The sequence below is a fragment of the Megascapheus bottae genome, chromosome 7 (genome assembly GCF_031878675.1).
Source record: "Megascapheus bottae isolate mThoBot1 chromosome 7, mThoBot2.hap1, whole genome shotgun sequence".
Classification (NCBI taxonomy): Eukaryota; Metazoa; Chordata; class Mammalia; order Rodentia; family Geomyidae; genus Megascapheus; species Megascapheus bottae.
This window is the reverse complement of record NC_143515.1, coordinates 59243668-59258566: the sequence shown is the minus strand read 5'-3', so window position 1 is coordinate 59258566 and position 14899 is coordinate 59243668. Positions and strand designations below refer to the sequence as shown.

General features: G+C 36.8%; 1 protein-coding gene across 2 annotated transcripts in view; it reads right to left on the bottom strand.

Moving 5' to 3' along the window:
• Positions 1–5037: 5037 nt before the first annotated feature.
• Prkd3 (protein kinase D3) overlaps positions 5038–14899 on the bottom strand; it is a 60835-nt gene continuing 50973 nt past the window's right edge. For both annotated transcript variants that reach the window (XM_090337133.1, XM_090337134.1), the window contains 7 exons: positions 14769–14841; positions 13017–13123; positions 10182–10343; positions 9852–9950; positions 8800–9067; positions 7027–7112; positions 5038–5457 (listed from right to left, as the gene is read on the bottom strand). In XM_090337133.1, coding sequence (XP_090193259.1) covers positions 5284–5457; positions 7027–7112; positions 8800–9067; positions 9852–9950; positions 10182–10343; positions 13017–13123; positions 14769–14841 — 969 coding nt within the window. In that variant the 3' untranslated portion in view covers positions 5038–5283. The remainder of the gene's footprint in view (positions 5458–7026; positions 7113–8799; positions 9068–9851; positions 9951–10181; positions 10344–13016; positions 13124–14768; positions 14842–14899) is intronic.

Genomic DNA, 14899 nt, shown 5'->3' with positions numbered 1-14899 from the left:
TGTAACAGTACAAACATGTTCTTGACTTAGTGATTAAATTATGAAATTGTTTCCTTTAATAAAATGAGCTGTTTTTGCCTTATTAAAAATATATGTGATGGGCCCGGAGTTTGGCCTAGTGGTAGAGTGCTTGCACAAAGACCCAGGTTCGATTCCTCAGTACCCCACATACATAGCAAAAAAGCTGGAAGTGGTACTGAGGCTCAAGTGGTAGAGTGCTAGCCTTGAGAAAGTCCAAGGACAGTGCTCAAGCCCTGAGCTCAAGCCCGGATTCGATTCCTCGGTACCCAAAGACCCAGGTTCGATTCCCCGGTACCCCACATACATAGCAAAAAAGCTGGAAGTGGTGCTGAGGCTCAAGTAGTAGAGTGCTAGCCCTGAGAAAGTCCAAGGACAGTGCTCAAGCCCTGAGCTCAAGCCCAGGACTGGCAAAAAACAAAAACAGCACTGAATGATTTAATAGAAACTACTAACAATCATTATTTCGAGGAGAACATTTTGGGGGAGGCAGTTAATGGGGCTTGAACTCAGAACCTCAGACTTCCTAGGTGCTCTACTATATGAGCCATACCTCTACCTTGCTTGGACCGATTAAATCTTTGATACTTAAAAGTAAAGCAATATATTCTGACATAGAATCACAAGACTTGACAAGTGAGAATGATAGGATGTAAAAGTTTCTACAGTTGCTATTGAAGCTACACATTTGTCATTTCACAGAAACTAATAGCAAGATTGGGATTTCTTTTGGATGGTACTGGGGTTCTAAACTCAGGGCTTTGTGCTTGCTTGGCTTTTTTTGTTCAGGGAAACTCTACTACTTAAGCTATGTATACCTCCAGTTGGTCATTTTGGACTTGAATCTTGTGGAACTTTTTGCATTCGTTGACTTTAAAGCAGAACCCTCTGTATATCAGTTTCCTCAGTAGCTAGGATTATAGCCATGAGTTACTGGTGCCTGCCTAGACCCTCTATTTTCTGTTCTCAAGTGCCAGTGGCTCATACCTATAATCTTAGCTAATGAAGAGGTGGAGATCTGAAGATTGTGGTTCAAAGACAGCCTGGAAGGAAAGTCTATGAAATTCTTAGCTCCAGTAATCATTAAAAAGCCAGAAGTGGAGCTGTGACTCAAGTGGTAGAATGTACCCAGGCCCAGAATTAAAGCCCTAGATGGGCACTGACACACACACCCAGACATCCAATAAGTAATCATTTTAAAAGTCATTCTATTTTCAAACCTGGAGGTAAGACAAAGGTGGGAGGAGAGACTTTCTTGGTGTTTCAGTTGCTTCTGTTGATCTTACAAGTAAAAATGAGATTAATAAAAAAAGATTAGTCAGCTAAAATAACAGTAAATCTGATGTGTACCTACATATAAAAGATATAGGGAGGAATAATTTTATAAAACTAGCTCATTTTTCCATACTTTCATGTAAATGCTACATGTTTGGTTTACTTGTTTGGTTCACAGAATACTGGAACCACACTTTGAGAGGAAGTGTTTATTAGTAACACAAATATATAAGGGAAACTAAGGGAAAAAATACTGTCCATAGCCATAACTTAAAATTTATGGCTTAACTACAGTGGAAGTTCATTGTCAAAATGATAAACTTTGCTGTTATTGTTTCTTCTTTGGCTTAACTCAAAACAGCATTAACACCTTGTATGATCTGACGTCTTATTTTTTCATATGCTGCCTAGCTTCAGCTTCGACCATTCTTCGTAGTTACTCCTTTTCTATTTTACTCTTATTTCTAAATTTGCTTCCCGCCCTGCCCCCAGACTTGGCTGGAAAACTTTTTTTTTGTGCCCATGCTGGAGCTCAGGACCTCATGATCTTACTTGGCTTTTCCACTCAAGGATAGCACTCTACCACTTGAGCCACTCCATTTCCAGCTTGTTGGTTAAAATCTTGGACTTTTTTGCCCCAAAGAGTTTCAAACTGATCTGACTCAGCCTCGATGAGTCACTACTGTCCAGCTTTGGAGAACTGTTATTACTTTGCCGGTTGTGGGCACTAACCCTGAGTTGCTTTTGCTCAAGGCTAGTGCTCTACCACTTCAGCCACAGCTCCCCTTCCAGGTCTTTAGGTAATTTATTAGAGATCACAGACTTTTCTGCCCAGGCTGGTTTCAAACTGTAATCCCTAAATCTCAGCTACAGTAGTGAGCCACTAACACTGGCTTAGGAGAATTTTTGAAAGCTGAAAATACCCAAATAGTCTTCCAAAATACATAATTGTTTCTATCATTAATGGGGAAGAGTCAAGTGTGCAACATACCCTGAATCCCAGAAAATTAATCTCAGTATTAGGCATTTAACTTTCCCAAGTCTGCTAGTAGTTCCCATAATTGACTAAATGAAAAATTTAAAGTTAAAATTAAAGAATTTCATTTAAAAAATGAGCCTTCCAGATAATTACTTCAAATTTAGTATACAATTGTAGTTAAAAATGGTATGTACATAAAATCAGTTCTCATAAATATTACTCCTGTTTACAAATTAGTTGTTTATAAATATTCATTAGCTCTGTTTACAAATACTATTTTCATAATAGTTCTACTATCGAGGTCTGTAAAAATAAGCATAATCAAATACAATTTTCTTTGGATACCTCCACTAAGATTTTCACAGAAAAAAAGTATGGTGATACAGAAATATATTTTATTACCAAGCTTCTTTGAGAGTATTTACAAAAAGTAGGATGTAACAAAAAATATAAAAAGATACTCAACAGTGTCATTAGAGACTATATTAGATATCTGTTTCTAGAAACAGTTATCTCTTACACAAACACAACTTGACTTCAAGACAAAAGGTTATGCAGGGTATACAGTATATCTGGAGTAATTAATTGTTCAACTCCAAATTATTTGACAGTGCCTTTACAAAAATTTTTTTAGAAGACTTCTTAGGCATATAATAAAAACAAAGAGTGCAATTAACTTCATGGCTTATAGAGTTGATTATATAAGTGTAGCAAATGGATAACCATTTCCAGTTAATCTTCACCTTATGCAGTAAAACCACAGTAGGCCGCCTAGTAACTCAAAAAATTATTCCATCTTGCCCATACTGATATAAACTGACTTATTTTGGAGAAATGTAGGAGAGTCAATCTCTATCAGAGAAAGAAGGGATTCATAATGTCCTCACTGGGTATCTGTGTTCTGAACAGAAAACTAAAATACATAAAACTACAAACAGAAATGCTGCAACATGTTTCATCATTTTCAGTCCTAGATTCTTTAGGCCCCCGAACCTTGTTTGTATACCTCAAATTTAGTAGACAACAATATTATACTTTTCACATTTCTGAATTACACTAATTCACATCTGATCTTCTGAGTCACTGTGCGAGGAAGATACATGCAAAAATTACAATCTTCATTTTGTAGACTAAGCAATTAGAGACATGTATGTGCCGAGGCTGCCAAAGCTAATCTATTGAACCCAAGACAAATTTCAAATTTCTTGCCCTTAAGAATAGAAAAGGGCCAGGCACGGTGGCTCATTCCTATAATCCTAGCTACTCAGGAGGCTGAGATCTGAGGATCGAGGCTCAAAGCCAGCCCAGGCACTAGAGTCCATGACATTCTTAACTCCAATTAACCACTAGAAAACCCGAAGTGGTGCTGTGGCTCCAGGGGTAGGGTGGTAGTATTGAACTGAAGAGCTCAGGGACAACGCCCATGCCCACAGTTCGAGCCCTATGACTCACCGAGGAACAAACAACAACAACAACAAACCAAATTAATAACAAATCAGGTTCATGTTTATAATTGCTGAATGAAAGAACAGAGCCACTAAGACTCCTATGATCTTAGATGTTAATTTTCCTTCAGACAGTGCCTGTAATCTGAAAATCTGTGAACACAAATGCTTTCCTAGCATGTACGAAGACCCAGGTTTGATTCCTAGGTACTGTACATACATAGAAAAAGCTGGAAGTGGTGCTGTGGCTCACATGGTAGAACGCTAACCTTGAGAAAAGCCCGAGGATAGTGTGCTTAGGCCCTGAGCTCAAGCCCAGGACTGGCAAAAAAAAAAAAAAAAAAAATTGGATTTCAGAGGCCCATTGAGTGATCTCTACACAAATTTCAAAATCTGAGCTTGGAAATCCGAATTAACATTTTAGATGAGAGACATTCCACCACGTCAATAATTATATTGAAAACATCTGGCTCTGGGGGGCTGAAAATAAAAGTAAAAATGTCCTTCTTTAATTTCTGTACTGTTAATATAGTCTCCCCCTCCTTTGTAAATTGAGGGCTTTATAACTGCGTAAGACAAAATGGTGATTTAAAAACACTCCAGACATTAGCAAACCTCTCCAATTGGTTATGGGGAAATGCTACTTTTTTCTATATAAATATAGTGATGGTAGTATTAACTGACTTCACCATACAATGCTCCTTTTAGTACATATTTAATCTTTGACTTCAAATTATTCAACATTGGATAAAGATGACTCACGCAAATTTTAGATCTGCTGAATTTAGAATTCTGTAGCATGATGCTGTCAGTTGGAAACATGAATGTTCCATAGTAAGGAACAGGCACACATAACCACTCAGCATTTATGTCAGACATTTCTCCTTCCTTCCTTTTTTTTAAAACTATCAATTGTCTAATAAGAAAGGCAAAACAGTTCAGTGACATGTAGGAAAACCTTTCAATCCTTAATGGATGATTGGTCGTATGTTGAATGTCCTACAGTAAGTCACATATTACAGTTACTGCTTAAATACAAACCTGTTTTAATAACCAGTCTTATAAGTCTTGTATAATTTGGTTAAGCTATGCAAAAACTGGAAAAACCACAGGCTTAAAAAAAAAAAAGACCAAGATCAAGCAGGAAAGTCTGTGAGACTTACCTCCAATAAACTACCAAAAAGCCTGAAATGGAGCTGTGTGTCAACACAGTGCCTAGGCTCTAAGTTTAAGCCCCAGGACTGGCAAAAAAACAAGCAAAAAAAGTTAGGCCAAGAAAGGGGAAGGTAAAGTAATATTAATGATTGGAAAGTGAAGATATAGGAAAAAATACAAAACCAGTTTATTGCTTATGCTATACAAATTTATAAAAATTTCAATTTTGAGTCCATTATACGTGAATTTCCCTCTCTGTACCTACTCATGAACTACAGTATCAGTGTCACCATTCCTGTATCTTCTCATGACTTTGCATCCTAAGAATGACAATCAGAGGATGACAGTTAACACATAAAAATATCAATACATAAAATGAAATCCTTATTAATGTTAGTTCACTGATAAAAACTAAGGATCTTCCTCCATATCATCTGGATTGGGCGCCATAATGAAATGCTTTGGGTATGCAAGATTATGTGTGTATGCATGTATTTCCCAGCGAGCGTCATCACTTTCATGTGTAATGTAACGTTCTCCAATACGAGTTTCAAATTCTCTAAGGTCAAGCCATGTCTGATAATCCTAGAGAAGAAAAAAAGATTACCAAATATTAAATGAAATATTGACAGCTTATCAAGCCATTTAAAAGCACTAGTCATGTAATTGACAACTTCTACTCATAAATTAGTTATATAAATTCTAATGTAATTAATGTTGACATTAGCTATGTTTTTCCCTTTCAAATCAAGTCTCCAAAAAGATAAAGTAACTAGTTTCTAAAGCTAAATTAAAAAAAATTCCCTCAGGCTTCTGAGATAGCTATCATTAAATTATTTTGGGGGCCTGGAGTTTGGCCTAGTGGTTAGAGTGCTTGCCTAGCATGTATGAAGGCCCAGGTTTGATTCCTCGGTACCACATAGATAAAAGCTGAAAGTGGTGCTGTGGCTCAAGTGGTAGAGCTCTAGTCTTGAGAAAAGTCAAGGACAGTGCTCAGGCCCTGAGTTCAAGCCCCATGACTGGCCAAAAAAAAAAAAATTGATCTACATAGGTAAAAGCTGAAGCCTTACTCTTCAAAATAGGGGAAATTGCTTTGATGGTTAATTTAGAAATTGATGAAGCTATGAGTCTATTTTTAGAGTTAATTTAATCTCATTCCCTTTATAGTAGTTTTAAAGCTTCTTTCCTGAATGTTCCTTGAAGTTTGAAGGTTCCTCCTTCGACAAACTATATGATGACTTTTGAAGCAATCAAGTTAAACTCTCTTTTCATTTTTTTGTCAGTTGTGGGACTTGATCTCAGAGCCTGGGTGCTACCCCTGAGCTCTTTTACTCAAGGCTTTCTCTACCACTTTAGTTTTCTTGTGGTTAATTGGAGATCTTCCTGCCTGGGCTAGCTTCAAACTACAATTCTCAGCTCTCAGCCTATTGAGTAGTGAGGATTATAGGTGTGCACCACTGGTGCCTGGCTAAGTCAAACTTATTTTTTTTTGTTTTTGTGGGTCATGGGGCTTGAACTTACCCTTGAGTCAAACCCCACTTCCCATTTTTTAGAGGTTAATTGGAAATAAGACTCTCAGGTCCTTTTGTGCCAGGGCTGGCTTTGAACCTTGATTCTCAGATCTCATCCTTCTGAGTAGCTAGGATTACAGGTGTGAGCCACTGTGCCCAGCTCTAAGTCAAGCATTTTAAATGGCTTTCTTTTTTGGTCTCTGATGCAAAAATAAAATATTTGCACACATTGATACCGCTTCTCATGTTTCCGTCCCCATTTCCCTCCCCCCTCATCTTGTTTTCCCCCCTTCCCTTTCCTATTTCAAATAAGTAAACATATATATATATATATATATATATATATAATATACCAGATAACAAGGTAAGATACTGAGAATAACCAAGGAACAACAAAAGATGAGAAATACCAAAGTACATTAAGAAAAACAATTACACATTATATGGCTCTTGTTTCCATACCCTGGAGGTCCTTTCATTCAGCCTCATCTTATATGGCCTTAAGTATCTAGGTTTTGAGCTAAACAAAGTTTTCTAAGAAATGAATAGGATCTATTGATCTTGAAGTGGTCTCATTAAGTAAGATACGACACAGCTACTCAAATGAGAACTACCAGAGATAAATACATAAAAAAGAAATTACCTGTAGCCAAGGATGACTAAGAGATTTGTCAACACTATAACGTTTTCTCATCTTCACTTGAAGCAGGTTGTTTATCAAGTCAATTGCTAAAGGAAAAGATAAGATTCCATATATGAATTTAGGTGTACTTCTTAGCTGTGTGACAGAGGTTCAGTTACTAAACTGTAACTATACAGCCTCCTAGTGTCCAAATCCATTTAATGAAACTTAAGAAGGTGAAACTTGCATAGGCATGTAGGTACTAAGTATTATTTCAAATGAATAAAATATTGTAATTACAAGCATATTTTTTTTCCTTTCCTCTTTCAATGATACCACATTGCTCTCTAGCTCCTGGCTTGGTCTAGAGAAGCAGTTAAAACCATTGCCTTGCCTCTCCAAGAGCATACATGCACACGCACGCGCGCGCGCACACACACACACACACATACACATCCAAAAAAATAGCATCCACTGAACGTTTCCAATCCTTTGTTCTATTCACCAAACAAATCTGGTCTTTAGATGTTGCTCTTCAGACTTTTCCTGGTTGAATGGAAGATTTCTCAATCCCTATGATTAAGCCTAGTAATTTCTGAAAAGGACAGAAGCAAAACAATAAGCAAAAACACCCCACCTACCTAAATCCAGGAAGGGATATTCTCCACAATGCTTCTGCTAACTTCCAGGGACTGTTAAGTAACATTATATGTGCATATATGTGTGTGTGTGTGCACACATGCCTGCCAATCCTGGGCCTGACCTGAGAGTCTAGGTATTGTTCCTTAGCTTTTTTCCTCAAGGCTTGCACTCTTACACTTGAGTCACATTCCACTTCAATTTTTTGGGTAATTAATTGGAATGAAAATATCATGGACTTTTTCAACCAGGGCTGGTTTCAAACCACAACGATCAGAACTCAGCTTCCCGAGTGAGATACCAGCACCCAGGTTTAAGTGGCATTTTAAATGGTATACTATTTCTTACTCTCAGTAAATGAGGGCCAGTCAATTCTTCCTTTTTTTCTTGAAGGCCTAGGCTGACTTCATGATCTTCAGCCTCCTGTATGCTAGGGTTAGAGGCATGTGCTACCACACCCAGCACATCGTTGATGGGAATTCAGTGTTAAAAATTTAAAAGCCTTGGGCTGGGAGTTTGGTCTAGTGGTAGAGTGCTTGCCTAACATGCAGGAAAACCCGGGTTTGATTCCTTGGTACCACTTACATAGAAAAAGCCAGAAGTGGTGCTTTGGTTCAAGTGGTAGAGCTCTAGCCTTAAAAAGGCCCAAGGACTGTAAAAAAAAAAAAAAAGCCTTCAACATGCAGGAAAATAAAATGTATGATATGTCTCAGTACATATCCATATTAGAACTGGAGAACTAAACTGAGTATAAAGCTCATTCTAAGAATGTAAACTACAAATCTCAAAGAGGTTTATGATCTTGTTCTGAAAATTACAAGTATTTATAAAAACTCAGCATAGGCAAAAAAAAGAAAAAACAACACTGGAGGCCTGGATCGCTGCTATGCTTAAAAATTGTAAGGAAAATACAATCAGAAAAGCAACTTTAAAAAATAGAAAAGTCGGTGGTGGGTGGGGGGAGGGTAATGGGTACCAAGACATGTGAAAGGGTATCAATGTATGTGAATTAATGCACCTTCTATCTGGCAAATATCATGTAACCCTTTTATTAATTACAATATATATATATAAAAGAAAAGTCAGAAGCCACAAGATGATGTGCAATTACAGAGATACTTAGATAAAAAGGCACAGTCAAAACTTTTTCTTTACCTTCACTAGAAATTTCTTTCCATGGATTTGGTGGGTACATGAATGCTGCATTTTGGATCTGGTCATTTATATCTTCATCCTCATTGAATGGAAACGTGCCACTGAGGCTTACATAGACGATGACACCCACTGACCACATATCTAGAGATCTGTTGTAACCTTTGCTCCTGAGAACCTCAGGGGCTAAGTAAGCTGGCGTTCCCACTACAGATCGCCGGAATGACTTCTCCCCAATGATGCGTGCGAATCCAAAGTCACACAACTTCACCTGGAAACCGAAGGGATGTTCATATTACATGACACGTACCTATTATGCTACTGAGCAACATGTGTCCCTATATATGACACTTTATCATTTCAAGGCAATTGCCAATGGTACTGATTATAAGTACAAAACAATTACAGGTAAGCCAAAAGATTCTGTTCCCAAAAGCAGATACATTTACAGCTCTGTGATACTTAGTATGAAAGAGTTTTCTTGGCACTTAAAAAACACCAAACACCTTTGTATTTTAGAAAAGCATATCAAACTGATGATACAGTTACTGATTTTTGCTCTGTTTTTTTTCTTTTTGGTACTACAAGAATTTGAATCTGAGTACTTGGTAGGAAGGTGCTCTACCACTTGAGCCATATTCCTTACTCTTTTCATTTGTGTTACGTTCAAAGAGGGTCTTGCATTTATGCCTATGCTTGCTAGTCTAGACCACAATTTATGCTTCCCACAGAGCTAGGATTCTAGAAATGCATCAGTATTGCCCAGTTTTTATTGGCCTGAGGTGAAGGGAGTTGTGTGGGTAAATTATTTTGCTTAAAATAATCCTTAATCCTTTCAAGCAGCTAGGATCACAGGTACTAACCAACACATGTGGCTTGGTTCTTTTCTTTTCCCTCCCTCTTTTTCTCACTCTCTCCCTCCTTCCTTCCCTCTGTCTCACTCCCATTTTTTAAATGAAATGGGCATGTGCTATTCTTTCATCATTTGTCTTAGGCTTTTTATTATGTGGGTACTTTTTAAATGATTTTTCAATAGATTCTGGAGAATATCTCACCTGAGGAAATGGCTCTGCTGATGCAAGCAGCACGTTTTCTGGCTTTAAATCACAGTGCACAATATTCTTAAAATGTAGATTCCTCAAAGCAACAAGTATCTGTTATTAAAGAAAAAGGCTTTTCTTAATGTCTTGAACATCAGCTAAACCCCAATATTACTCCTTGAATGGTCTAATAATTTGGAAAAATCAAATACAGTTCACAAAAGATGTAATTAAAAGTTCTTTCATGTTTTTAAAATTAACAGTTTCCATAATCACACAATATGTAAAAGCTCTTCTATTTGTCTTAATGTAAGTTATTATTCAGTTTCAAAAACTTAAAAGTACCTGTGTGACCATGAATTTAGTAATGCGTTCTGGAAGTCGACTTTTCTCACTGGACAGAATCATTTCCAGCATATCTCCATGCAGCTTTTCCATGACTACAAAGACTCGTTCTGGGGTTTCAAACATACATTCCAGGTTTACAATCCCAGGGTGGTGCAAATTCTGAAGAGAGAGGTTGCAGATATTTAGATGACAAACAAGTAGAGAAATAATCTTACTATGCATATTTAACATGTTAAAATTGACTATGTGAAATTTACAGCCTAAAAATTTAGAAAAATAATTAAAAGCAAATATAATAGGTTAGGAACATAGATTCTGATTTCCAAATTGTATAATGAGGAGAATAGTAAAGATAGTCATCTCTTCAAGAGGGGTTTCTGTTTTTATTTTGTTTAGATTTGAAACTGATTTTCTTTCTCTTTATATATTTTTTCTTTATAAATTCCATCAATATCAGCACTTATAAAGGAAAGCCAAAAAAGGCACAAATACAAATAAACTATTATTAATCTATAACAGATAGAGTAGGCAAACTCAAGGCTTAAACAATAAAGTTAGATCTATTTTATATGAAACTGTGTCCCAAAGAACAAAGATACCCCCCCACTTTAATTCAAAATAACAGTGATATAAACAGTATACGTTCTTCCATCTTTAAAGTGATGTTCTTCATTTCATTTAACATATTTTTCCTTTTTTGCTTTGATGAAGGAACCCCAAGGGAGATTCCAGAGGTGTAGTTGTTACAAAACAAAACAAAACACAGAAGAAACAACTCAATGAAGTCCCTCTTCCTGCTTACAGCAATATTACATCCTCATTTTTGGAAAACACTACTTGTTTTAGAGGATTGAATGTTCTCTCATGTGCTTTTTAAAATTAAAGATAGCATCTAGAGATGGGAGCGTGGCCTAGAGGTAGAGTGCTTGCCTAGCATGCATGAAGCCTGGGTTTGATTTCCCGGAACCACATACAAAGAAAAAATCCAGAAGTGGTACTGTAACCCAAGTGGCAGAGTGCTAGCCTTGAACAAAAAGTGTCCAAGACCAGTGCAGTGCTCAGGACCTGAGTTCAAGCCCCAGGACTGGCAAAAAAAGAAAAAAAAAGAAAAAAGCATCTGCTCTTCTCTTTTATTATTCCTTTCGTAGCCCTGAAGAGTTTTGTATAATAAGGAGGAAGGGAAAATGGTGAAATTATACTACAAGATTCAAACAAAAAAATTCCCACTTAATATTTTCCCATGTGTATAGTTATAAGACTGCTACATCTCCTCCCACTACTATCTTCTTCAGAAAAGAGCAAAAGAAACATTTTGCATTACTATGTTTCTAGGAGACTAAAGTCTACTCCTTATTTTTCCTTTGCTGTACAAAGTGCTAAGATAAGGTATGAATCCTTTGCATACTTTAAAAAACTTAACAATATAAAGTAGTCAATTTCCTCCATAAACACATGTATTCACTGGATACTAAGTGAGTTATCATGTGCCAATGCTACCTAGTCAGGATTCATTAATACTTAAAAGTTCATAAGCTCTCACAGAATCCAGCAAGCTGGGATACCATTAAAAAATAAACGTGAGGGGCCGGGAGTTTGGCCTAGTGGTTAAAGTGCTTGCCTAGCATGCATGAAGACCCGGGTTCGATTCCTCGGTACCACATACATAGAAAAAAGCCAGAAGTGGTGATGAGGCTCAAGTGGTAGAGCTCTAGCCTTGAGAAAGTCCAAGGACAGTGCTCAGGCCCTGAGCTCAAGCCCAGGACTGGCAAAAAAATAAATAAATAAAAAAATAAACGTGAATTACATAAGACTGGAAGTGGTAAGTGGTTTGGATAAGGAAGTGCAGGGGTAGGCAGGGTTTAATGTTGAACAGAATGTGAAGGTTTAACCCAGGACATGGTATTTCAACAAAATCTTAAAGGAAACTAAGGGAATATGTCATGTGGATATCTGAGGGAAGGTATTCCTACCAGAGAGGCAGCTAATGCAAAAGCCCTGAGAACATGTCTAGGACATCTGATAAACATCCCATTTGGAGAAAAGACTAAATTTGATGAGTGAGATCGTAGTGGCATCTTTTTAGGACATTTTGGTTCTGCTTAATACACTATTCAAAACTAGTGTTCATTTCTATTAAGCAGATAGCAATACAAAGCTGATTACCAAGTGTTTAACAGATAGGATGAATATTCCTGGGTAAACTAACTATATGGTCCCTTCTGAATCAATAATTCTATAACTTTTCCCTCTCTTTGGTATTGGAATGGTAAAGCAGTGCTCTCACTAGTTTCTTCTTAAAGAGGTGGACATGGAAAGAAAACTATGAATGCCTTGTCCTGCTAGTAAAAATGATCATACCAGGTTCACCACAGAACCATTTGTAATAACTGAGGGTAAAGATGGCAAAGTAAAGCTGATATTGATGGAGGAGGAAGAGAAGAGCCACAGGGTGGTATGACTGTAAAAAATGCAGTCGGTTCCTTTCAACCCATGCAAAGAATCTGTCTCCAATGCTTCTATCTTGTAGAACTGAATTTCAGTCAATGAGGCATGATTTGAAAAACTTTCCTTTAAAAGTGTTTGTTGCATAAATTCAGATTCTGCTGTATTTCACAAAGCAGGTTGTTGTTCATCTTTATATACTGTATATCTGTCTATTTATCTAGAGAGAGAGAAAGACTTTGTTGAATAGCAAAGAAATACCTGACAAGTTACAACTGTACATACATACAAACATACACATTATCGAATAAGGTAAAGAAAAAAGAGAACGTAGTTTGGAGATAACTTGATAAGTCTATTTTAAAAATTTATTACTATTATTATTATTACCTGTAAAATAGCTACTTCATTACGAAGCTGACTTTCTTGCTTTGTGGGGAATCTCATTTTATCAATTACTTTAATAGCCACATCCCTTCCAGTCTTTCTGTGCTTTCCTAATAATAGAAAACAAGCAAATTAACAGTTGGCATACAATACAAAAGATGTGTTAGCAAGCCATACATAGACTGTATGGATAGCTGTATGTATTTACTCTTGCATTTTTTTGTTGTTTTTTTTTTTTTCCCATTTCCTTCTCTCTACTCCTTCACTGTTAATACTAAAAATTGGAGCCAGGTGCCTCTAATTCTAGCTACTTAGGATGCTGATATCTGGGGATTGATGTTCAAAGCCAGTCTGCGCACTAAACTCCATAAGACTCTTATCTCCATTAATCACCAGAAAACCAAAGGTGGTGCTGTAGCTCAAGGGGTAGGGTGGTAGCTTTGAGCTGAAAAGTTTAGGAACAGCATCCAGGCCCAAAGTTCAAGCCCCATGACCAACAACAACAATACAAAAATTGGTATGCTTTCCTGCTATGTAAAACTTTCATTCATTTTCCTTCTATAGGCATTGGCCTTATCTGCAATTGCAGAATGTTTAAATATGTTTGCTGGCTGAAAAGTAACTGACCTTGTTAAATAAGTGAGTTAAATACTCTTGTAGATACTGTAAAGATAAAAACACTAATGAATCAGCTTTATTCTAGGTTTTCTTGAGTCAGCACAGAGTGAATAGCCATGGTAGATCTCATTCTACAGGTCCCTAAATTTTAGATATAAGAGATTTACAAGGTAATTGGGTTAAGTAAATAGCCATTCATTTATTCATGGACTTGAACTAGTTATTTTAAATCTATTATATTTTAGACAATGTTTTAAATGCCACAGATCAAGCAACAAACATGACCAATTATTAGTTGTGTTTTTTTTCTTTTGAAAGATTTACTCCAAATGGTGTGAAACAACAAGACTGAATGCAGAGATAACAAGGGTTAACATTTTTTTTTAAATTTTGAATTATGGCTTACAAAGTATTTCTATGTGTACAATATGTTGAACTGAATTGAACATTAACAGCTCTGAGAGCTTCATCAAGCAGATGAAGAAACTGAGAACACAGAGGGTCAATGATTTTACCCACAGGCTAAGACATAGAACAGGCTAGATTTCACTGATGCTAACAGAAGACAAAGCTGCCATTTGGGTCAGATTACACATTTCAGTGAGCAAGTCCACATAATCCAACATTAACCTGAACACCTCCCAGCCCACAATTACCTCTATGTGAACTATAAGAAAAAATACGGTTATAAAACTAATTTTCTGGCAGGGAGTTTGGCCTAGTGGTGGAGTGCTTGCCTAGTATGCATGAAGACCCGGGTTCAATTCCTGGGTACCACATACATAGAAAAAAAAGTCGGAAGTGGTGCTGAGGCTCAAGTGGTAGAGCTCTAGCCTTGAGAAAGCCCAAGGACAGAGTTCAGTCCCTGAGCTCAAGCCCTGAGACTGGCAAAAACAAACAAATAACAAACAAAAATAAAACCAACTAATTTTCTGATTCTTCATTAATTTTCATTTTTGCATCTGAAATTAAAGACTACTATACTTAGCTTTAGTGAGAAGGATTAAGTGGAAAGGACACAAGTCAGTTATTGAGAAAAAGTCTGCCTGATCACACTGAGATAGCAAAGTAATTGATATTTTAAAATTTTACAACTTTTCTATAATACTTATAACACAAAAGGTTGTAGTTTCTTACCTCCATAAACAATGCCAAATTGGCCTGAGCCAAGCACCTCATCTGCAAAGATCTGGTAAACAGTGCTGATGTCCTATCAGGAGAAAGTAACCAGCATTACTTTTCTCTATATAAAATACTGGCAGTATCTC